The sequence below is a fragment of the Callorhinus ursinus genome, unplaced genomic scaffold (assembly GCF_003265705.2).
Source record: "Callorhinus ursinus isolate GAN/ISIS: 27379988/994484 unplaced genomic scaffold, GSC_fseal_2.0 scaffold5, whole genome shotgun sequence".
Lineage (NCBI taxonomy): Eukaryota > Metazoa > Chordata > Mammalia > Carnivora > Otariidae > Callorhinus > Callorhinus ursinus.
In genome coordinates this window covers 73,798,661-73,822,212 of record NW_027397067.1, presented here as the reverse complement: position 1 = coordinate 73,822,212, position 23,552 = coordinate 73,798,661, and the positions used below count along the sequence as shown (strand labels likewise).

Below are 23,552 nucleotides of genomic sequence, written 5' to 3'. Positions count from 1 at the left end.
GTCCCTTGCAGTGTCTACCCAAGGAAAACTGTACCTTATAGCTACTTTCAGACCATTTCTCTTCCGTTTCCCTAATCGTTCCCAGCCCCCTTGGAGCACAGGCCCTCTAGATACACCACCCTTGTCCTTCTGCAGTCATGGACTCACCCCTGCTCAACCCTCACGCTCGCCCTCTGCCCCACGCACTGCAGAAGACTGTTGCATGCCGACCAGCGTCTTTGTCTCTGCCTCTCCTCCCATCATCAGTTGTGGGACTTCATCCTCCATGTCGACCATCCACCCCAGCCTTGGCCTTTCTGGCCCTCCACCGCCTCACTCCCCACCATCATCTCCCCCTCAGGCCGGCCACACAATCCACTTTTATTCTCAGATTTGCCATCTTCTGTATCTCTTCCACATCCAGAATCTTCCCTGGAGTGTCCCGCTGAACACCATCCCCTGTACTCCCGGGGAGCTCCCTGAGCTCCCACAATCACCTGGCCCATGAGGACCAAGAATCAGTTCATCTCCTGGTTTTCTGGCTGCCCCCTGGCCCTCATATTCTCCCCTTCTGTCACTCTGCTGTGGTTTTATGGTTCATCACAGAGATCCGCCCTTGACATGGATCTTCAAATCTTTTGTCCTTCTTTCCTTCCCTTATGTTCATTCTCACATCCTGCTCTCAACCCTATTTCAATCAAACACGCATTTCTAGACTTGCCCTCACGCATGCCTGGAGGAAAACACCCGCATCTACTTGCTGGTCTACTGGAAATTTATTACCCTGTATCTCAAGTGGACTTCCGCAAATCATACTGCATTTTGTTGGGTAATTCACTCCTCCAGTCTCCCACAGGCTGCTTTCACCCCTTTTGCTCCCTTATTACTTCTGTTCGATGGTTCCAACTGGGGACCTTATTTCACACTCCATAGAGAAAACAGGAGAAATTAGAAGTTTTCTCATCCAATTTATCGGTGTCCCTGGACCTGTAGTACATGTTCTCTATTCTCCTGCTGCAGTGGGTGACCTTCCCCTCCTGAGTAGCTCTCTCTGTGGGCATACTGATCCCCACCCCTCTTCCTGTCAAGGACTTGCTTCTGCAATGACCCTTCTCTTCTGCATCATTTCTCTCCCTCCTACTAGATCCATCTCATCAGTTTATAGACACTGTGATATCATCCATCTAAAAAAAAAACAACAAGTAAGCCCCCTTTCTCTAGTTTCCCTGGCAGCTACAGTCCTATTTCTCTGCCCGCTCTAAGTAGCCAAAGTTCCCCGTGGACATGCTGGACTCGGTCACCAGCTCCTCACTTCACTTTCCTTCTTGAAACCATGTCTGCATATTCTGTCACCTAAAACTTTTGTAGTCAAATCATTTCTGTATGTTCGTATCCTTTCTGTGTTCTATGTTTCTATCATCTCTCTTCGCTGTTCACATCGCCTCTCTGTTCGGTCACATCATTTCAAATCTCAGGCCCTATGTACTTGACCCAGCAAATTTGACCAAATTGATCATTACCTTCCTTCTTTTTTTTTTTTTTTTTTAAGATTTATTTGTTTATTTTAGAGGGGAGAGGGGCAGAGGAAGAGGGAGAGAGAGAGAATCCTCAAGCAGACTCCCCACTGAGCACAGAGTCCAACACAGGGCTCCATCCCAGGACCCTGAGCTCATGACTTAAGCCAAAATCAAGAGTCGATGCTTAAATGGACTGAGCCACCCAGGTGCCCCCATCATTACCTTCCATCTTATAGCAGTTTCTTCCCTCTGCCTCTGACTCTCTGACCTTCCTACTTGTTCATCTCCACAGGCTTTGCCTGAGTCTCTTTGTGATGTACCTCAGCACTCCCGGGCCGGCTCCTCAGCTGCCTTGTCCTTTCACCTTGACTCTGTGGGGCTCTCACCAAACCCCATGGTTTTAAACACTTATCTTTACATTGTAACCAGACCAACCTCTTGCCTGAACTCAAGACTTGGATGTTGAATTAGCTATTTGTCCTCACCGTGTGAATATGAATTAGGTATTGTAAGCTTACCATGACAGAAACAGAAGTCCTAATTCCCATGCCCACTACCGCTTTCCCTCATAACACGCTTGTCCCCCAACGTTCTCCAACTCAGTAGCGAGCATCCGCCATTTAGCAAGACCAAAAATCTTGGATCCATCCTTGATTCTTCTCTCTGTCATATTATCAGTGACTCTGGGATCTCTTCCTTCAGTATCACCTGAATCCAACCGCTTCTCACTTACTCCACGCCCCCCATCTTAGAATACGTCATCTGCCTCTTGCCTAGACAGTTACAACAGTTTGCTAAGTAGTCTCTGTGGCTGATTTCTTGGCCTCCCATAATCTCTTCTGTTCAGTTGGGTGAAGAAGAAGAGAGGGAAGAAAGGGCACACACTCTCTCTCTTTAGGGAAATTCCTGGAGAGCACCATAAGGTGCTCTCCTTCACAGAGCTAAATCACACGACCATATCCAGCTGCAGGGGAGGCTGGAAAGTGTTGTCTTTATTCTGCACGGCCATGTTCCTTGTTAAAATCAGGGGTCCTATTACTATAGATAAAGGGGAAGTGGACTGTGGGGAATGAATAGCAATTTCTGCCATAGAAAACCTCTCCGAAATTACCTTTCAAGTGACAAATGAAGGGAGAGTTCAAGTTGGCTGGCTGGACAGTTGGGGAATAAGCAATCAAGGCAGAGGGGGCCCGCCCATAAGAAAGCTCCTGACATGAGATCATGAATGCATGGGTCATTTGAGCAACCGAAGGAGTCCCGCATGGCTGGGTTGTTGAAAGCACAGAGAGGGACGGCCACACAGACATTCTGCTGACGGCCAAATCGTTCCAAACAATTTAGCTTACACTCTTTAATATTATCGGATTATATATTTTACAGAATAATATGACAAGTGATGTGCTCAAAATAAATCAACCAAATAATTCTGAATGGTATGTTGCCACTACGGAAGTTACACCTAGGAAGTTGAAGGATGTAGGACTTTGTTTTTGCTTTGTTTTTTTTAAAGATTTTATTTATTTATGTGGTAGAGCCCAAGCGGGCGGGGCAGCAGGCAGAAGGGGAGGGAGAATGAGAAGCAGACTCCCCGCTGAGCAAGGAGCCCAATGTGGGCTTCATGTGGGGCTTGATCCCAGGAGCCTGGGGTCGTGACCTGAGCCAAGGGCAGACGCTTCACCGACTGAGCCACCCAGGCGCCCCAGATGTGGGACTTTGAAATCGTGCCTCTCCGGGCTCATATGGCCTCTTTCCCAGCTGGGTCAACCTTTCTGAACCTTTGTTTCATCATCTGTATGGAGGTGATAGATCATGGGCAGTGTCTCAGCATTTTCCGGGGCGATGCAAAGGTCAACAACGAAAGGAGAGAAAGAAAGATTGCAAGGAGAAAGAAGGAAGACAAGACTATTTAAAACAGAAGGGACGGGGCGCCTGGGTGACTCAGTTAAGCGTCTGACTTTTGATTTCCGCTCAGGTCATGACCTCAGGGTCGTGGGATGGAGCTGCGCATTGGGCTCTGTACTCAGCACGGAGTCTGCTTTCCCTCTCCCTCTGCTCCTCTCCCTGCTTGTGCTCACTCGCTCATGCTCTCGCTTTCTCTCTCTTTCTCTACCTTTAAAATAAATAAAATCTAAAAAAACAAAAACAGAAAAACCGAAGGGATAGAATCCTGGATACAGGGAGGCAAACATAACGTTTACTTCCCCATAAATCAGTCCAGTGTTTTAAGTTTGCTTCTAGCAAACTTGAATGAAATAGAAAAGGAAACTTTAACCACCAGATGTCTCTGTATCTGCACCAATGCTAATTTTCTGTATGTTATTTACCTTAGGATTCTCACATGTTAACAATGTAAACAAATAATTGATGAATATATTGTAGATTTCTGTTGAATTTTTTTTAAATGTAGACATTTTATTGTCCACCTACCAAAATAAGTTTGTCGTTGGAGATTATTATATAATTATTACCAAGTTTACTTGTGATAATGGGTTGGGTTATCTATACAGTATTGCTAAAGACATCGTCTTTTTTTTTTTTCCCCCAAATGGATTATTCCTTAGACTTGACTTCTCCTTGAAAGATGATGAAAAACGTAACCAGATCATCCTGGACCTTGCTGTCTATAGGTACAGACGTTTCATTACGGACTTATTTAATGTCATTTCTTTCTGTTTTTGTTCTCAGTGCCATCTCTTGAGTTCTGAAGTATTTTGAAATGGAATTTGATTTGCCAAATGAAGGCATCCTTCTTTTTTTAAGACCGAGAACGTACTGTAATTTGAAAAAGCATGAAAATTAAACAAAGGCAGAAGTAAATAAACCCACAATCCCAGTGCTAAGAACTCTGTGATCTCTTCTTCTAAGGCAGAGTTTAAATAATTCTCAGAGCTTTACTGCTTCCTAATGCTGATACCACAGGCCCCCTCAGCTCTCATACTACCACTGTACTTTTTATGGTCTCTTTCTTTTTTCTAAAACATTTTGATATAATAGTAAGCATCAGGTGGTGCCCCCCACCTTCCAGTCCCACCTTAGAGACCCAGGGGTACAGCCTGCAACTTTTTTATCTCCAGCAGACACTTTTCCCCCAGCTGTGTCCTACCCTGCCTCATTCCTTCAGGATTTTTAAGTTTTGGCTCACTGTCCTTCATGCTTCTGACTTCAGTGACCACCTATGGGGTCTTTCTAATTCTCCAGTCCTTTGGGACCCCCAGTGCCTCAGGATTTGCACCCATGCATCCATCGGCCTGTGCCCCTGTCACACTAGGCGTCCATGTGGCTTGCTGCCTCATTTCCTGCGGGCCTCTGGGCAGAGGTCACTTTAGTATAGAGGCCTCTCTGCCCACCATCCGATCTAAGCGCATATCCCTGCTCCAGCACTTCCTTCCACCTCTCCTGCTTTTTGATTTCTACCTGACCAACCATACATTTACTTGTGTTTCTAAAAATGTGCGGGGCAAGGCAGGAACTTTGTTTTGTTTGTTCCTTCCTCCTTGTCTCTCCAGCACCCACACCAGCGCCTAGCCCCTGGAGCTCTGTGAGCTCAGGAATGAATGAATGCCTGAGTGAGTGAATGAATGAATGAATACCGGTAATGGGAGTCAGAGGACATGTACAAGCATGAATGATAATAAAGTCCTTTCTCTTTTGAAGGCCTATTTTGTGTGCTCTGTCTTATCTAATCTCCCAGTAAACCCAGTGGAGTATGAGGGGTTGTCATCCTGAAATTATCTAGAAGGGAGTAATTTTGGAGGGTAAGTCTTGTCAAAATAAATACTGACGGGCCGAGGGCCAACTCTTTGTTTTTTTAGTTGTTATTTTAATTTAAATATACATCACTTAAAATTTACCCTGTCAGCCATTTCAAGTGGAGATTCAGTGGCCCTCAGTGACTCCACCATGCCCTGCAGCCTTGCCAGCACAGAGCCCCAGGACATTTTCATCATGGCAAAAAGGAAACCCCATACCCATTAAGTACTCATTCCTCATCTCCCTTGCCCCTGGCAACTGCAAGTCTGCCTTCTGTCTCTGTAGATTTTGCCAATTCCCGATACTTCATATAAGTGGAATCAGGCATGCCTCTGGGTCACGTCTTCAGGGTTCGTCTGTGTTGTGGTGTGTCAGAATTCCCTTCCTGTTTGTGGCCGAATAATATTCCATTGTATGGCTGGGCCACATTTCTGTTCATCCGTTCATCAGTACATGACATTTGGTTGTTTCCACCTTTGGCTCTTGTGAGGAAGGACTAGTTCTTAGTGTGTACGTTCCTCCTCGTGCTGAACCACCCCGTTACGCCTCCTGTTAAATCTGCTGCCCCCACGCTGCCCGCCCACCTGCCTTTAAAAGGCTTCTAGCTCTTCTCCAGCTGATCCCCTGTCCTCTGTCCCTGCAGCAACCCAATCTCCCTTCTGCTGTGTTTCATTAAACATCCAGTTTCATACTTTTAAGTCCTCCTTTCCATGTTTAGGCCATATTCCTGGAGTTTAATGAATGTGTACCCCTTTCTCTTTGTAGCTCGCTTGGCTCCTTCACGTTCAGTCCTCAAATGAAAGCTTTCCCCATCCGCCCCCTGTCATGTACTTTTTCAAGGAGTGGTGAGATTTCTCCTGTCTAGGTAGTAAAATCCTTCCCTTCCCATGATTCTGTCTGCACTAATGACACTAAAATTCCTTGTTAGCTTCACTGGCATGTGGATGTATGAAAATTAAGTTCATTCATTCATTCATTCATTCATTCACATATGCTTCCTGTCTTTATCCAGCAAATATCTATAGAACACCTACTATGTCTCAGGCACGGGGAGACCGTAACGGGCATGTTCGGTTTACAGTCTCTGCTGGTCCTAGAGCTTATGGCCCTGTGGTGAGACAGACGATAAACAGGCAGGCATCTAAATACGTAATTACAAAGGGAGAAGCGTGCTGTACAGGAAGGGCCAGAGGTCAGGGGTGGAGACCAATGGCGGGCACAGTCTGGTGGTCGGCAGCGTGGGGATGGTCAGGGAAGCTGCTGACATGAGCTGACAATTGGAGGGTGAGAAGCAGTGAGCTCTGCCGAGAACCAGCAGAGGATTGTTTCAGGCAGAGGACACCAGCACAGGCCAAGACCTTGGACGTAGGGGCAGATGAACGCTTTAGGAGACTGTACACATTGGACAAGAAGATGTGATCCATTAATGCGGTAGCTATTCAACATGAGGTTTTAGGAAACCTTGCCTACACTTTTTACTCTTATAAGAATTTTTATTACATAAAATAGAACAATGCTGTGTTCACCCCAACTCTGGACTAGGCGCTCTGCCTGCGTCTTCACAGCAATCTTAAGGGATAGGCACTTCACATCATATTTTACAGATGAAGAACCTGAGGCTTAGAGCAGTTGAGGAACGTGGTCCAAGGAGCAGGAGGGGGTGGAGACCCTTGCTCACAGTCCGTGTGACTGAAGCCTGTGCTCGTCGCCCTGCTGTCATCCGACCTGTCTTAACGTGTGTGACTTTTGAATCATCCCTGCATTTGCTAATGTCCGCGATCAATATTGTTAAATGTACAATGCTACCATGTCTGGTTATTGGTCTAAACAAGCGAGATGAAGCCTAACTCTTTCGTTTGTTCCTTAAGTCAAGGAGAACTGTCACCCCCTGATCCTGGGGTCACTGCCGTAGATGGAAGGCTTTGCTTGTTCAGCAGGAGGGAGCTTCGCAGGCAGAAGCAGGGAGAAGCAGAGCAGGATGCTGTGGTGGCAGCTGCGGAACAGCTGCAGGGGAGGGAGAGCGGCTCGGGAAGCGGGAGCGGCTGCTTGCAGGCCCCAAGCGTCGTGGATTCAGCTTTCCTGGCTATTCATGTCAGGCGCAGGGGCTTAAAATAAAATATTCATGAAAGAACATGGCAAGCTGTTTTTCGCAAACCTCTGGTGTTTCAGGCCGCAGATATTTTTAGGTTAGGGGCAATCAATGCCAAGAGTACTTGTGGGTCTAAAAATGAAATTGCTGATATATTGAATTTCCTTTGGTTTAGGGATTAATGGAAGACAGATTTCTTAAGACCTGTTGAGCATGGAAATTGGAAGCTTCTTTCATTTAAAATGGTTCCAGAAATGGTAGTTTTTATTTGCACTTCTTTTAACTTAATGTTTTTGAAAATGGTAAGATTTGGTACGTTTCACGTTGCAGGTATATGGACACCTCTTTGATCGATGTTGATGTGCAGCCGACTTATGTCCGAGTCATGGTCAAAGGAAAGGTGAGCGGTAGACTGTTACAGTTTCAAACGCCAAGCCTCAAACTAAGCTAGGTTGCCTCGAAAACTGTCAACATAATATGAAAAGAGAAGAAAAGGAGCCCAATCAGAGAGCTATTCTTTAGACACATGATTTTACACAGTGGGAGTGGTATACAGCAGGATTGGTTGTTGACTAACCACTGTGTAGCTCCATAAAATTAGCATTTTTAACTTGTGTCTATTGTGTTAGTACTTCTTTCAGATCTGATAAGGTGATTATATGTATGATAGCCTATGCTTGAACTTAGATTGAAATAATATACCCCCCTTTAAATTGTCAATGATTTCATTCATAGCAACTGTAATTTTACTATTTTTGAAATAGTATTTTTTTTGAGAGAGAGAGAGAAAACGCAACGGGGAGGGGGGCGCAGAGCGAGAAGGAGCAGGGGAGAGAGAATCTTAGGCAGGCTCCACACCTAGCACAGAGCCCAGTGTGGGTTCGATCTCACAACCCTGAGATCATGATCTGAGCTGAAATCAAGAGTCGGATGCTTAACCGACTGAGCCACCCAGGCACCCCTGAAATAGTATTTTTTGGCTGATTACGAGCACTCATAGGAGTCATATGAAGGCTTTAAAGTGGAAATATGTTGATGGCTTATGACAAGAAGTTTTATCTATGAATTCTTTATTATTAGCCATGTTAACATAAATGGACCAATGACTGTTTCAGTGTTTGTGATTGATGACTGTTCTTTAGTCCATTCACTAAAATAGGTAAAATAATTCATGCATATCAAGCATAGCCCAGACATTTTTTTTTTTCTACTAAGTCTAAGCATGTTTTTAAAAATGGAATGGTGAATCTTGAATTGGTAATGAAAATACATCTTGAAGTAACCCTCTCACATAACATGTACTCCCTCTCTGGGACACTTCCTGTTTATTTTCAGCCATTCCAGCTTGTCCTTCCTGCAGAAGTCAAGCCTGACGGCAGCTCTGCCAAACGATCTCAGACGACAGGGCATTTGGTGATCTGCATGCCCAAGGTAGGCAAGGTTGCTTGGATCAATTTCAAGTCTGGGTGTGTTGGTTCCTGAAGGCACTTGACCTGTCAGGGCTAATGATGACTTCTTTCGGTTGAGAGAACCAGAAAATCTCCTCGCCCCAGCCAGGCAGGAGAACCCGAACCTGTGAGAACAGAGAGCTGAGACTAGGGTGCCTTTGGGAACTGTGGGGGCTCATCCTGCCCTCAGTCTGCCCGTGGTTCTTGCCTCTGCAGCCAGAGTGTCGCGGGGAGTTGGGGTCTGTCAGTCCCATCGTTCTTCCAAGTGGGGCAATCACCACCAGCATGCCTATCACATGGGGATCAGTACTTTTAACCATAAAGAAGTGTTTGATCTCTTATAACAAGACATGAGAAGGTAGGACGGGCTCAGACAGGGGAGGGTCAGGGCCTTTCCAATATGTTAGCTGGCTTCCTTCCTGAGAGGCGCACGGGCGGCCACTGAGGTGGCATGCTTTCTTGTCCTTGCCTTGCACGAAGAGAGACAAACAGAGAGTCAGGGAAAGACACAGAGAGAGGAGCTTTCCCATCACTGTGGAATGAAAGTTCCTCTGGACCGATTAGCCAATTTAGCTGAAACGCCCAGTAAGTCTTGACTAGCTTAACCTTGCGCAATGAAACCAGTCTCTGGCCAAAGGGATGGGAGTCTTTTGTTTGGTTTCTGTCGTTTTATTTTGGTTACTCTTGTCTCCTCTCATGACCTGGGGTGGGGTCCGCTTTGCCCCAGTCACTCAGGATTCAAAGGGGTAGCGTGGAGAAGCCGGTCAAATGGGGCTGTGCTCTTGCAGGAGAATGGGGAGAGGAGTGACTGCCACTGAGAATAAACTTGATTAACCAGTAAGTTTCTGTAATGATTTATTAATCCTTTTCCCATAGCCAGATTTGTAACAGATTGATTATGGGTAATCGATTATGTATTTTTATTCCAAGTCAGTAAAACAGCAAATAAAATTTGCTGTCAGACAGTAAAATAACAAACACAGCTGTGAGAATCACAGTGTCCTTGGTGACTACAGCAAATTAAGAAAGTGCTTGTATGCTAATTAGAATAGCCTATAGGGGAATCGAAGAGATAACTTAATTACCCAGTACTTTGATTGACACATTGGTATGACACTGTGATCAGCAATCTCTTTTTTTTTAAACTTATATTCTAACTAAAACACCAAACTTTAAATGATAACTGTTATTTCCTAAAAGAAAATCAAGATCTATGATTTATGCACCTTCTGCAGGGTGCCAGGCGATTGATGAGAAAGCCTCCTCTGTCCCTGCTCATGGATCTTTTAAATACATGCAGCATTCTATTTCCATTATCCTTTTTGTTTTTGTATTTGTCTAAATTTGTCATGTTAAATACACATGAAAAGTACAAAAAATGGCTCATTAAAGAAAAAGTATTCTAGGAATGCGTGGTTGAAGATGAGATCATTTACACAGAGGGCCTCAGACTGGTTCTACTTTTTTTTTCCTCGATAATAAACTATGAATAACATTTTCCCTTTGAGGTACATATTTTTAAGGTTTTAGACTACTATGCTAAAGTAACATTGATGTTATCTCTGTCATTATTTCTTTTAGATTATTAATTACTAGATGATTTCCTCTTGCCATTCCTTTATGTATCTCTATCATTATCACTTTTAAAAGACAGATAGGGGGACCCTCTTGGGTTTCCCCAACACCTGCTGTTTCCTGTGCTGTTGACGTGAACCAGCCTGTCAGGTGTGGGGTGGCATCTCATTGTAGTTTTGATTTGCATTTCCCTGAGGGTAAGTGATGATGAGCATCTCTTCAGGGGTCTGTTGGCCATCTGGATGTCCTCTTTGGAGAAATGTCTGTTCTTGTCTTCTGCGTATTTTTTTAACTGGAGTGTTTGTTTTGGGGGTGTTGAGTTTTATGGGTTTTTTTAAAATATATTTTGGGAACTAACTCTTTATTGGGTATGGCATTTGCAAATATCTCTTCCCATTCCATAGGTTACCTTTAAGTTTTGTTGATGGTTTCCTTTGCAGTGCAGAGGCTTTTTATTTTGCTGTAGTCCCAGTAGTTTATTTTTACTGTTGTTTCCCTTGCCTCAGGAGACGTATCTAGTAAGAAGTTGTTACGGCTAATGTCAGAGGTTCCTGCCTGTGTTCTCCTCTAGGATTTTAACTATTGAATCACTAAATTGTGCACCTGAAACTAAAAGATAGTCATGAAAACAACCTTTGGAGAATAATTTCTTGCCCCAAATTAGTTGGTTTTCATTCATGAATTAGATAATTGCAAGGACTCTAAAGTTTAAAGAACTTTTTTCTGATTTTCTTCAAAATCAGCAAAAGTTAAAAAAATCAAAACTTTAATTTTACTTACGCTTATTATTAAAAGTATGTATTACTGAAAATTAACATCTTCATAATTCCTAATGATTGAAACTTTCGAAGTACTGAAGTTCAATCCACTGAGCTATTTATATGTCCAGGCTTCTCACTTACTGTAGAATTGTCCGAGTCTGGCCTGCATTATATAATTACTGAAGCAGCATCTTGGAATTTTAAAGCATCTTATAAAAATCAGGTAAACACTTGGGTACAATTTTGATTCATTCATAAAATAGCATTGTCAATACTTAACATACTGATAGCCTAGTACTTCCAGAAATATCTACTGTGGCCCTTCAGTAGTTTTTAATATTCAGATGAATTAATGAAAAGAAGATCAGATTTGATATTTAGCTCTTCCCTTTTGTGATAATGTTTGTAAAGAATACTGCATAAGAGCTGACCTATTTGATTGAGTCTGTGCTGTGCTGATTATATTGTATTTATTTGTGGAAATTCAAGGGTGAGCTTCGTATACATATTCCAAGGACGTAACATTTATAATTGAATATACATTTATGTACAAAGTGCTAAAATATTTATTAGACACTTCCCTCAGCATTTTGTCATAGAGGTCAAATTGAAGGTTTTTTTTCTCTTTTCTTACCCCTAAATGAGGCTGGATCCATGCAGACCAGGAGCTATTAGGCAAGTTTCACCAAGTCTGCCCCCTGTCACAGGGGTCATGGCAACATTTTCTGCTGCTGACATGCCAGAGGGTTCTCCCAGCTCAGCTCCACATTTCCAAGAGGCTTTCCCCTCATGCTATATCTACAACGCCAGATGCTTTCCAACATCTGCCACTGAGTCCAGTTCCTGTGGATTGATGTAATTAATACACAAATATCACAGCCCCTAGCACGCTGCTAAAATTCCTCTGTCTCCACCCACCATTTGATAATCTAACTTGTGGGTACCGTGTCTCCCAGAATGCCATCCCTGACCCTACCTCCTCCACCATGACTTCAAGGGTCGATGTCTCGGTTAGCAGTGATGAGTGGGATAGTGGTTGAGGACGTACTCCGGCTCTCTCAGAAGGGTAGCATCAGGCAATAGAAGATCAACTGCCCAGGTAACAGCGGAGTAGGAAACATTCTGTTTCATGAGGTTTTTCTCCGTCCTTTCCACTGTCTGGTGGCATTTCTTTCTCGCTGCTGACACTTTTATTCACTAGTCTTAGCTCTGGGGAGTGGTAGAGAGAATCTCAATTCTAGTGTGTGTAGCCTCTTATCACATTAGATGTATCCAGTCAAGAAACATGGCCCCTGGGTGTCATCTATCAACCAGGACCTCACTTGTTTTTGGAGAAGGGTTAGTAATTCCTTTTTCAACACAGCAGCCAGAATGATCATCTTATAATATATGTAAGTCAGACCAAGTCACATTTCCCATTTCATTCAGAGTTAGAGGCAAAATGTCCTGATAACCTCCCCCTGCTATTATCCCTCTGACATCGTCTTCTACTATTTTACCTTCCAATCATTCCAGCCACATTGGCTTTCTTGCTATTTTACAAATAGGGCAAGCATCCTTCTACCCCAGGATCTTTGGACTCATTGTCCCCTCGGTTGGAATGCCTTTCCCCCAGACACCCTCATGGTTTGCTCTCTCAACTTTTCCATGTTTCTCCTCAAGTGTTATCTTATCAATGGGGTCTTTTCCGACGCCCATATTTAGAAAGCATCTCCTCCTCTACCCCAGCATTCTCTATTACTCCTACTGCTGTATTTTTCTTCATAGTATGTATCATGACCTATAACGGTCTATAATTTGTCTATTTCTTTGTCTGTTTCCCTCAACAAGAATTTAAACTTCATGGGAACAGGGCTTTTTGTCTGTTCTTGTCAGTACTCCGTCACTGGCACCTAAAGCAGAACCTGGCAAAGGGAAGGTGTTCAATAAATTTTTGTTTAATGAGTGAATACCTTGAATGTATCTTTAAAATACATGTTAGGGGCACCTGGGTGGCTCAGTTGGTTAAGCCTCTGCCTTCGGCTCGGGTCGTGATCCCAGGGTCCTGGGATTGAGCCCCGTGTGGGCTCCCTGCTCAGCGGGGAGCCTGCTTCTCCCTCTGCCTCTCCCTCTGCCCCGCCCAACCCACTGTTCTCTCTCTCTCTCTCTCTCTCTCTCTCTCTGTGTGTGTGTCTCTCTCTCACTCTCACTCTCTCACTCTTGCTCAAATAAATAAATAAAAAATCTTAAAAAAATACATTTTAATATTTGGAACATGAATCTCCTCCCTGATTATTCTCTCCCCCAACCATTTCCTAATTATTTTTCCATGCATATTATTCCAGGTTAACTTGAAAATAATTTCAGGGTGCCTGGGTGGCTCAGTCACTTGAGCATCCGGCTCTTGATTTCGGCTCAGGTCATGATCTCAGGGTTGTGGGATTGAGCCCCACGTCAGGCTCCATGCTCAACAGGGAGTCTGATGGAGATTCTCTCTCTCCCTCTCCTCTGCTCCTCCCCTGCTTGCACATGCTTGCTTTCTCTGTCCTTCTAAAATAAATAAATTAATTAATTAATTAAATAAATAAATCTTAAAAAATAATAAGTTTATCTAATTCTGCTTCCAAAAACGCTGTTGGGATTTTTGTTGTCATTGCAATTTAGAAGCAGGGGAAATGATTAAGGGAAGGGGCTCTGGAGCCAGAGAACCCAGGTTAAACCCTGGTACTTCCACTCAGCAGTTGTATGTCTTTGGGCAAATTATTAATCCTTCTATGCCTCAGATTCCCTGTCCATAAAATGATATTAATAATTCATACCACAAAAAGTTATTTTGAAGATTATGTACCTTTGCATACGTTAGAAGATCTTGGGACATAACACATACTGCATTCCTGTTTATTGTTAATTTGTGTTATTCATTGTTCCTAGTGACTAATGTTGTTGCATTAATTGTGTTCCTTCAACATTTTTTTATTATTGTGATTTCATTGAATTTATAGATTGTTATGGGAATGAATTCATATATTTACATAATCAAAACTGTATTTTCAATGATGTACGTTTTTCCACTTATTATTCTTATTTTATGTCCGTCAGAAATTTTTTTTTTTTTCTTGGTAGTTTTCTCTCCAGACCTGCTATGTATTTTCTGAGGTTTATTTATGGGTACCATACATATGGTTCTCATCCTATTTTGAGTGGAATTATTCCCCATCACATTTTCTATGAGTTTATGCTTGGTCTTCAGTATGTTTTCTTAAATGTGTGGTCAAACTAAGTTATACGTACATAAACAATCTTACCACCATCAGCCTTGGAATATTTGGCATATGATGTCATTACAGTCCAGCTTAACAAGATTTAACTGAAATTTTGTATTCACTGAGAAGCTTGCTTCAAGTCATTAAATTAAACTCCCATCTAGACTCTCAGTTGACAAGTTACAGGAACACTCCAAGAATACACTTCATGATTTCCTTTGGGTGTTCTTTCAGAATAATTAACTGAGATTAAGGAAGTTGCTATCTGAACTGAACAGCAAATTATATTTACAGCTTCAGTTGGTGAACATCTTCCTTGATTCTGCTGTATTGAGCCCTGGAGGTGAAGGTCACATATTAAGGTCAACCTTACAGATGACAATCCTAAGAAACAGCCTCAGATTCCCTTCTCTTTATTAGTTGGACATGTAGTTCTCAGCACTTTCTCTCTACCCAAACATACTTATGATATACTCAATATAAACTTACTTTTATTCTCTGATTATTAAGTTCAAATGGGTCTGTAGTGAGGGCTCCCTGCTCATCTTGCTAGGTTTTCCTGTTCCATTCATACTTCTACTTCTTCAGAACATTATTTCTTATCCTTAGCTCATTTCTCAAATTTCCAGCACGGAAAAAACAGGAGCAAAAAAAGATCATTTCCATATACTCCAACCATCACATCTTCCCTTGCTTGGCCTCCTTGGCCTTCCTGATTCAGTGAACCAGCTGTCTGTGATCTATCCAAACTCTCCAAGTATGTGTGGGATCCCATTTCCACAGGCTCTTGAAAGACCTTCTTCTTTCTCTCTGACGAATTTCCCTTCTCTCTACTTGTTCATTGAATTTGTCCTTTCTGCCTCTCACGTTAGAAAACATGCTAACACATCTTCCTTCTTCAGAGCAAAACAGTACAAAAGAAGAACATCCCCCTCTAGTTAGTGCCCTCATCTGCTTTACAACAAAACTCATGTAACAGACATGTATTTGCTGCTTCAGTTCCTTCCTCATGATGTCTAAAACCAGCTCCAACTAGGCAATCATCCTCCCTACCCCCCTTCCGTGGAAACATCTCTTTGAGGTCTCCAGTCACCTCCATGTTACTAAACCCAGCAGTCAGCCCTCATCTTCTGATTTGTCCTTTCAGAAGTGTTTTACACCATGATCGGTCCTCCATCTGTGAACACTTGTTCACTTCGCATTAGATACACCGCTTTCATTTGGTTCTCTTCCTGTCACTAGATTCTCCTGCTCACTGGATGTCCTCTGCCACGGGCTGCTGCTTTGTGGGTTCTCTCTCATACTCTGGCCTCGGAAAGTTGACATGTCAATCCTTCAGTTCTGGGACCCCTTCTCTTCTCTACATGTACTCATTCCCTACATTAATTTCATCTCAGCTCATGACTTTAAATGACATCTAGAGCTACATCATCTGCTGATTGCCAACAAGGTAATCAGGAACAATTGAGCAAAATTAGGAGGATGGACTACGTATTTTAAACATCTTAATGGTATAATACCTAATATGATAATGTATATTTACATTACAAAAGGAATGGCTTTCAATTGCCACACAGAGGTGAGAAGAAAAAAGTCCAGGTCCATTTGTGGGGACTCTAGTAAACCACACCCACTTTGGGTTGTGACTCTGAAGGACTATAACCTAGGAGTAAGGTGAATAAGAAGCTAGCCAATCCTCAGAAGATCTAGCAGTCTATCCCAATGGCTATTGAAATGGCCCTAAAACTGAGCCTTGAACTTGAGTGAAGGTGGTCTCGGATGAGAACCATGCCTGGGTATGTGTGTGTGTGTGTGTGTGTGTGTGTGTGTGTGTGTGTGTGTATGTTTTTATAAAATAAGTATCAAGCACGCAAAGATAAATTAGGCACACACAGAGACCTGAATGGGATCCAGTACAAACCCCACCAGTGTTTTGGAATCTGGTTATGCCATATTGCTGCTTTTCTTCCTTGAGGGGAACCTTGTAAGTGCCACAGTTTATAGTAGATATTAAATTGTGAGACACAGATTGTAAAACACTATTTATTTATTTTTTTTAATTTTTTATTGTTATGTTAATCACCATATATTACATGATTTGTTTTGGTGTAGTGTTCCATGATTCATTGTTTGTTCATAACACCCAGTGCTCCATGCAGAATGTGCCCTCCTCAATACCCATCACCAGGCTAACCCATCCCCCCACCCTCCTCCCCTCCAGAAACCTCAGTTTGTTTTTCAGAGTCCATCATCTCTCCTGGTTCGTCTCCCCCTCTGACTTACTCCCCTTCATTCTTCCTCTCCTGCTATCTTCTTCTTTATCTTTTTTCTTAAAATATGTTGCGTGTAAAACACTATTTAATATGAGATCTCCCAGAAGTGGAACCTAATATAGGGATGTGAGTGCAGCAGTTTACTTGGGTGGTAAGGGACTGTGGTCAGGAAGTAGGGAAGGGAAGGTAGCCAATAGAGAGTGTTCTATCAAGCTAGCTACCTCAGTGGGAAAGCTCTAGGAGAAATTGCAAAACACACCCCTCAGGATAACTCTACCTAAGCAGGGGAATGGAACTAGGATAGTACTACACCAAAACTGGGAACCTTTGGTTGATGGCTGTGCCCCGTGATGAGGGCGGGTGGAAGGGGGTGGTATGAACACCCCAGCTTTCTCAACCACTGCTGGCAAGAATAACCATGAACTCTTTCATGTCAATGGAGGATATTTCCCACTGAGACTATCTCTAGAAAGATTGTAAAAGGGTATTTTCTTTTCTTTTGAAACATCATTATCATCCTTGATGTTTGTCCTAACTTAATAAAATATCATTTTCAATTTTAGGCTGTTGTGTGAAGATGATCATCCATGGGGAGCTGTCAGATAAGGTTGCGTTAACAAGTATAAAAGAATTTTGGAGGAACCATTTGATAGTTAGATTTATTCTACTTTTATTTCAAAGCCATGTAACTGTCTTATGCAACTGTCATATTGATTTTACATATAAATGTCAGTAATTGCACCTTCTAAAATTTTCCTCAGATTACTTGGGTGTCTTTGGAATCAAAGCCAATATTCTTATCCTTCTTATTTTTCTAATCATTTCTCCCCAAATTTAATTTCTTTTTACTTTTTTTGCTGCCAGGTATGTCTTTGTTTGAGATAGAATATAGTTCAAAAATGTTTAACTTATACAGGTATTTTCATCTGTTCAAACATTTTTAAATAATATGCCTCTGGTAATTCATCTATTTTCTAATATTGTGGATTAATCATCTTTCTTTAAATAGAAAAAAGATCTTGTTTTCTTTCAAGAAATCTTTTTCATTAGACTCAGTGAATTACATGCTTCTCTTAGGAAAGTCAATCAGAGCACAGTAGAGAAACAAGTTATTGGAATATCAGCAATGAATCTGGATATATATATATAAACTTCCGCTAACGCTAGAGGAACATCAGAAATTATATTGATTCTAAAGTTTTATATTAATAACATTCTTTTTCGGGAGACTGAACCTCACATTTTCAAATGTTTACTACCAGAATTGTGGCTAATTAATCAAATAAACATCAGAAATATGTAAGAAGGTAGAGAATTTGCAGGTGACCCAAATCCTCTGTAGTTGGTGTAAGAGTGGTAGAGGATAACTGTCTATTTCAGTCATAGGGCTGGGCCTTGTTGCTAAGTACTGCTCACTCCATAACTGGACTCAACTCCCCTCCCGTCCAGATCAGACAAGTGGCTCACATCACCACGGGTTGGTATCTAATGGACTTAGGCAGTTCAGAAATTGCTTATGAGGCACGCGTGAAGACATCGCATGCATATACTTAAGTACAATGCTGGTAGAGAAAAGACATACTACATCCATAAATAAATTATTCGGAAGTTATTCTTTCAGATGAGGGAAGGATTAGTCATGTGTCTGTTGCCACACGTGGAAGTAAGGTGCTAGAACTCAGAAAACTTTCTGCCAAATTATGAAAAACTTTAGACAATTACTGAATTATTAACTAATCAATTAAAATATTTATTGAATTCATCAAAGATTTATTAAGCACTTAGTACGAATAAAGCACTGTGTGAATTACTATGAAAGAGACGAAAAATGAAGTGGGTCTCCTAGGGCCCTCTTCCTGTCTCCTCCCTGCTGAATCCACTGACAGTGACCTCCTGCAGGCCCAGCTCTGCCCTCACCCCAGTTCCTGAGTCTCAGTTTCAAACAGGTTCAGATTCTTCTTAACTAGCTTCTCTTCCCTTCTGCTTAAATTTCAAATTCTGTTAACAGCTCAGAGACTAGTGTCATATCTTCTTCCATTCAGTAGGTTGCCTTTTAATTTTTAATTTTTTTTATTATTATGTTATGTTAATCACCATACATTACATCATTAGTTCTTGATGTAGTGTTCCATGATTCATTGTTTGTGCATAACACCCAGTGCTCCATGCAGAACGTGCCCTCCTTAATACCCATCACCAGGCTAACCCATCCCCCCACCCCCTCCCTTCTAGAACCCTCAGTTTGTTTCTCAGAGTCCATCGTCTCTCGTGGTTCGTCTCCCCCCTCTGATTTCCCCCCCTTCGTTCTTCCCCTCCTGCTATCTTCTTCTTCTTTTTTTTTTTAACATATAATATATTATTTGTTTCAGAGGTACAGATCTGTGATTCAACAGTCTTGGTTGCCTTTTAATTTTGTTGGTGGTTTCCTTTGCTGTGCGAAAGCTTTTATTTTGATGAAGTCCCAATAGTTTACTTTTGCTGTTGGTTCCCCTTGCCTCAGGAGACAAATCTAGAAAGATGTTGCTATAGCCAATGTCAGAGAAATTACTGCCTGTGCTCTCTTCTAGGATGTTTATGTTTTCAGGTCTCACATTTAGGTCCAACAGTACACTGTGTTCATGTTGAAATTTAATATAGGTATTTTCAGGGAAAGTTAGTAGAATTAAAATATGTAAGTTACAAAGCATTACAGAAAATAAATGCAAACAAAAGTCAACAGTTAGGAATAGAGGAAGGAAACATAAAATCAGAGAATTTGTAAGAAAGTAACATACATAAAATCCATTATGCTATCCAACTCACAAGAACACACTGAAACTAAAAGACCCAAGATATATGTAAAGAAAAGAATGGACACAGCTCTAATAAGTGAATGCAAGCAACATTTACAGAGTACTTATGGCAAAATGAATATCAGACACGATAGAATTTAAAACAAAGCATAAAATGGAATAAGAATCATTCTAGAGTAATAAAAATGTTGCATAAAATAAAGATCCAATTGCCTTATATTCATTAGATTGTACATTAAGTGTGTAAAGCACAAGGCCTTATAAACACAGGGCAAATAGAATCAGCTCCACCAGAAGATTTATGACCAATTTCTTTTTTTTTTTTTTAAAGATTTTATTCATTTATTTGACAGAGAGAGACACAGCAAGAGAGGGAACACAAGCAGGGGGAGTGGGAGAGGGAGAAGCAGGCTTCCCGCGGAGCAGGGAGCCCGATGCGGGGCTCGATCCCAGGACCCCGGGATCATGACCCACGCTGAAGGCAGACGCTTAATGACTGAGCCACTCAAGTGCCCCAATTTATGACCAATTTCTGTCTTTGATAAACATGATCAACAAAAAGAGACCACTTATTTTTTGAACAATATAATTAAGGTAATTTTAAAAGTTCGTAATAGACAAAACCTTGTGAAAACCTCATTTTCATTTCCAAAAGGAAATCATGGAAATTACATTTAATTACTAGTCATTAAAAATAATATTAAGCAGGGGCGCCTGGGTGGCTCAGTCGTTAGGAGTTTGCCTTCGGCTCGGGTTGTGGTCCTGGGGTCCTGAGATCGGGCCCCACATCGGGCTCCCTGCTCCGCAGGAGGCCTGCTTCTGCCTCTCCCACTCCCCCTGCTTGTGTTCCTGCTCTCGCTGTCTCTCTCTGTCAAATAAATAAATAAAATCTTTAAAAAAATAATATTAAGCATAAAATACAGAGTAAACCAATAAATAAATTGAGAAATTCAAAATACTGTCCTAAAATGCTATTCAACTTCAAAGGAAACAAAAAATATAATTATTATTTGGAAAATAAAAAATGTAAACATTAGCAAACTGTATAGGTTTTGAATCAAAGACTATTTATATGTACCTGTCAACTGACAAGCCAAACCGAATGCATAAATCAGCATGACTAATTTCACATGGCCAAAGGAACCCCTAATTTCTTTGTGCAGACTTGCTCCTCCCATAATTGTCCCTGTCCTAGAAAATGGCACCATCATATACTTAGTTGTCCAAGTCAAAGATTTGAAGATGTCCTTGACTTACCGCTTACCTTCACATGTCCACCTGGCCCGCACTACTGCCCAAACATGCTGAATTCTGTCACTCACCTCTGTCTCCCCACCTCACCCTTGTCCACGCCCGTGTCATCTCCCAGCTGGACCACTTCAAACGGGCCTCTTCTTGTTTCACTACTTTTGTGCTTTCCACCTTTTGACTCCTTCCTCATATAAAAGCCAAAGTGACCTTTTTAAAACATAAATCAGATCATTTTATTATGCTTAAAACCCACCAATGGCCATCTTTCTCTATCATATCCCATAAATGTGGCTTGTTTAAATGAATCGCATCCAAAAAAGCCTCAAATCTGCGGGATCAGTAAGTCTGTTTTCAAAACTTGCCTGATCCTAAGAATCACCTGGAGAGAGCTTGTTAAAAAACTAGATTCCCAGACCACTATCTGCAGATTCTAATTAGATGTTGTGGAAATGTGTGTTGTAACAAGTACCCAGAGGTGTGAGAAACATGGAGTAAATCAGTTAAGGGTCTAATGAAAAATCAGGAAACACTTAAGTACTGAAAATGTATACAGGAAATTTATACAGCAATGTACCTTATAGGAGTAAATCAGGAAATGTATTACATGGGTAATAGAAGATCTAGGATGCCAAAGAAGGGAGAGTAAGACCACCCAGAAACCTAGAACATCAGATGGCTACCTCCTCTCCCAGGACAGAGGGAGGAGGTGGTGTTGGCGAAACCATGCACTAGTGTCACCTGGAAGAAACCAGACCTGCAGCAACCTCTTGGGCAGCCACAGAGTAGACTCTACCACTGCTGGAGAAGTTGTTCTCGCAAATAGGGCCTGTGGGAGAGGCACCTGGAGCCTCTTTCTTAGTCTGCCAGCTTCCCTCCAGTGCTTCCCATTCACCACACCCAGCTGGAAGCCGCGTGACATGGGAAGCTGGGCAATGAAAACTGGAAGGTCCATATCCTGGAACTCTATAGAGCAGAAACAGGGCAACAAGGGCATGGAGCAGCAAACAGGCTCAGTATCTGTATTGTGAGTTTGGATTCCATATCACATCCTCATGAAAATACCACAGAAGCCTCGCCTGAAGAGTGTGAAAGTCAATTATTAACATTAAATTCTTTTAAGGGCCAATCTCCATTTGAACTTCCCTATTCTCCACACAGGGGAAATTGTGAGTAATGGATTGTGCTTCGTGCAAATGATGCCTTCTAAGAGGATGTAGAAGTGCTCAGTGATCCTGAATGCAGAGTCTAAAACCTCCTTCATGGTGGACAGCAGGAAGCTAGAGAAATGTACACACATCTGGAGTTGACAGGCAAACAGGAGCCCAGAAGAGCAGATTAGTTAGCCAGTAATTTACATGTCAGTATTCTGACAATAAGTTTGATGACCAGGACACACATTTACACAGTTCCCAACAAAACTGCATGTCATTAGTACTTTCAGAATAAAGTTTGGGGTGAGGAGGAAGCAATTTAACTGTAATAGTAAAAAAAAAAAAAAAAAGTTTATCCTTACCTCATGATGAAAGAAACACTTTCTTTCAAAAACTACCACTCCCCTGGACTGAAACATTTTGTTAACATCACACACTTTGACTAATGAAAATAAGAGTATATTGAGAATATTGCTGTTTTGCTGAGTTGAGGAAAAAAAAAAAACTGCAGAGAATTCCATCACCTCCTGTGCAAAGTTCAAACACCTTAAAATAAAGTCTCCTGAGACCTGACCTCTGCCTCGTTATTCACCCTTGTTTCCAGCTATTATCTGCCCAATATTCTGTCTAGTTTATGTGGTCATTTACCTTCCTGTCTCTGTTTAGGCTTTCTTTCTCTCCCTGGAATGTTCTTCATTTTCACATAATCTCCATCTTCTGGCAAACTCCTGCTTATTCTTTAAAGTTCATATCAAACCTCACGTCCTCCAGGAAGCCTTCCCCATGCCACCAGGATACATCCCTCCCTTCCCTGGGCTTCCATACTAGTATACACATGTATCTATCAATTGCACTTTCTCCAGTGTGTTTTAATTGCTTGTATGTCTCTCTCTCTCTCCTGAGATGATCAGGGATAATTTTTCAATCTATCATTCCCTATCTACCACTTACTCCTATGTTTGGCACATAGCAGATGCTCAGTAAATATTCCTTGAGAAAATTTAATGGAGGTAATAGGTGAAATTATGGTACAAAGTGAAAATCCAAGAAAAGAGAAATTTACTTCTGATTTTCCTGAGGACTATAATTTAAGAAGACAGGGTAAATTCACAAGAAAAAATTAAAAGGTTGATTGTTTTATATTTTGTTCCTCAATAATTATTTCTAGTTATATTCCTTGTTCTTTGTCCATGTGCTCTTTTAATTTATCGTTATAGCAAGTCTTCATCTGTAGTGGAGTGACTGCTCATTCGTCTTCAGCCTCATACAAATAACAAGTTGAACCATGTGAAATCACTGTTTTGTAGGGCAAAAATAGTCAGGTATTGGTAATTTCTATTGTTCAGCCTGAAGATAAGGATCGAGAGCTGGGTCTCTCTGCCTTGTGTCTGTTTATTGAATTTTACCCAGCACACCCAGTCTGGGTTTCGTTGTCTTAGTGATTTCTATAGCTGGGAAAGCAATCATATACATTTTGTTAAAGTAGAGGTACAAGGAAAAAGCCAAGACAATCATGGAATATTCCTCAACCATGAAAAAGAATGAAATCTTGCCATTTGCAACGATGTGGATGGAGCTAGAGGGTGTGATGCTAAGCGAAGTAAGTCAGTCAGAGAAAGACAAATACCATATGATTTCACTCATATGTGGAGTTTAAGAAATGAAACAGATGAACATAGGGAGAAAAAGAGAGAGGCAAATGGTAGAACAGACTCTTGCTATGA

The 23,552-nt window shown here is 41.7% G+C and overlaps 1 protein-coding gene across 5 annotated transcripts in view; it reads left to right on the top strand.

Moving 5' to 3' along the window:
* The window catches only part of DNAAF11 (dynein axonemal assembly factor 11), a 75,135-nt gene that overhangs the window by 33,249 nt on the left and 18,334 nt on the right, over positions 1-23,552 (top strand). For all 5 annotated transcript variants that reach the window (XR_012378351.1, XM_073893217.1, XM_073893219.1 and 2 more), the window contains 3 exons: positions 4,058-4,123; positions 7,666-7,735; positions 8,671-8,766. Coding sequence is in view for 4 of the 5 variants with exons in the window: in XM_073893217.1 (XP_073749318.1) it covers positions 4,058-4,123; positions 7,666-7,735; positions 8,671-8,766 (232 nt within the window). In the remaining variant the exon portion in view is untranslated. The remainder of the gene's footprint in view (positions 1-4,057; positions 4,124-7,665; positions 7,736-8,670; positions 8,767-23,552) is intronic.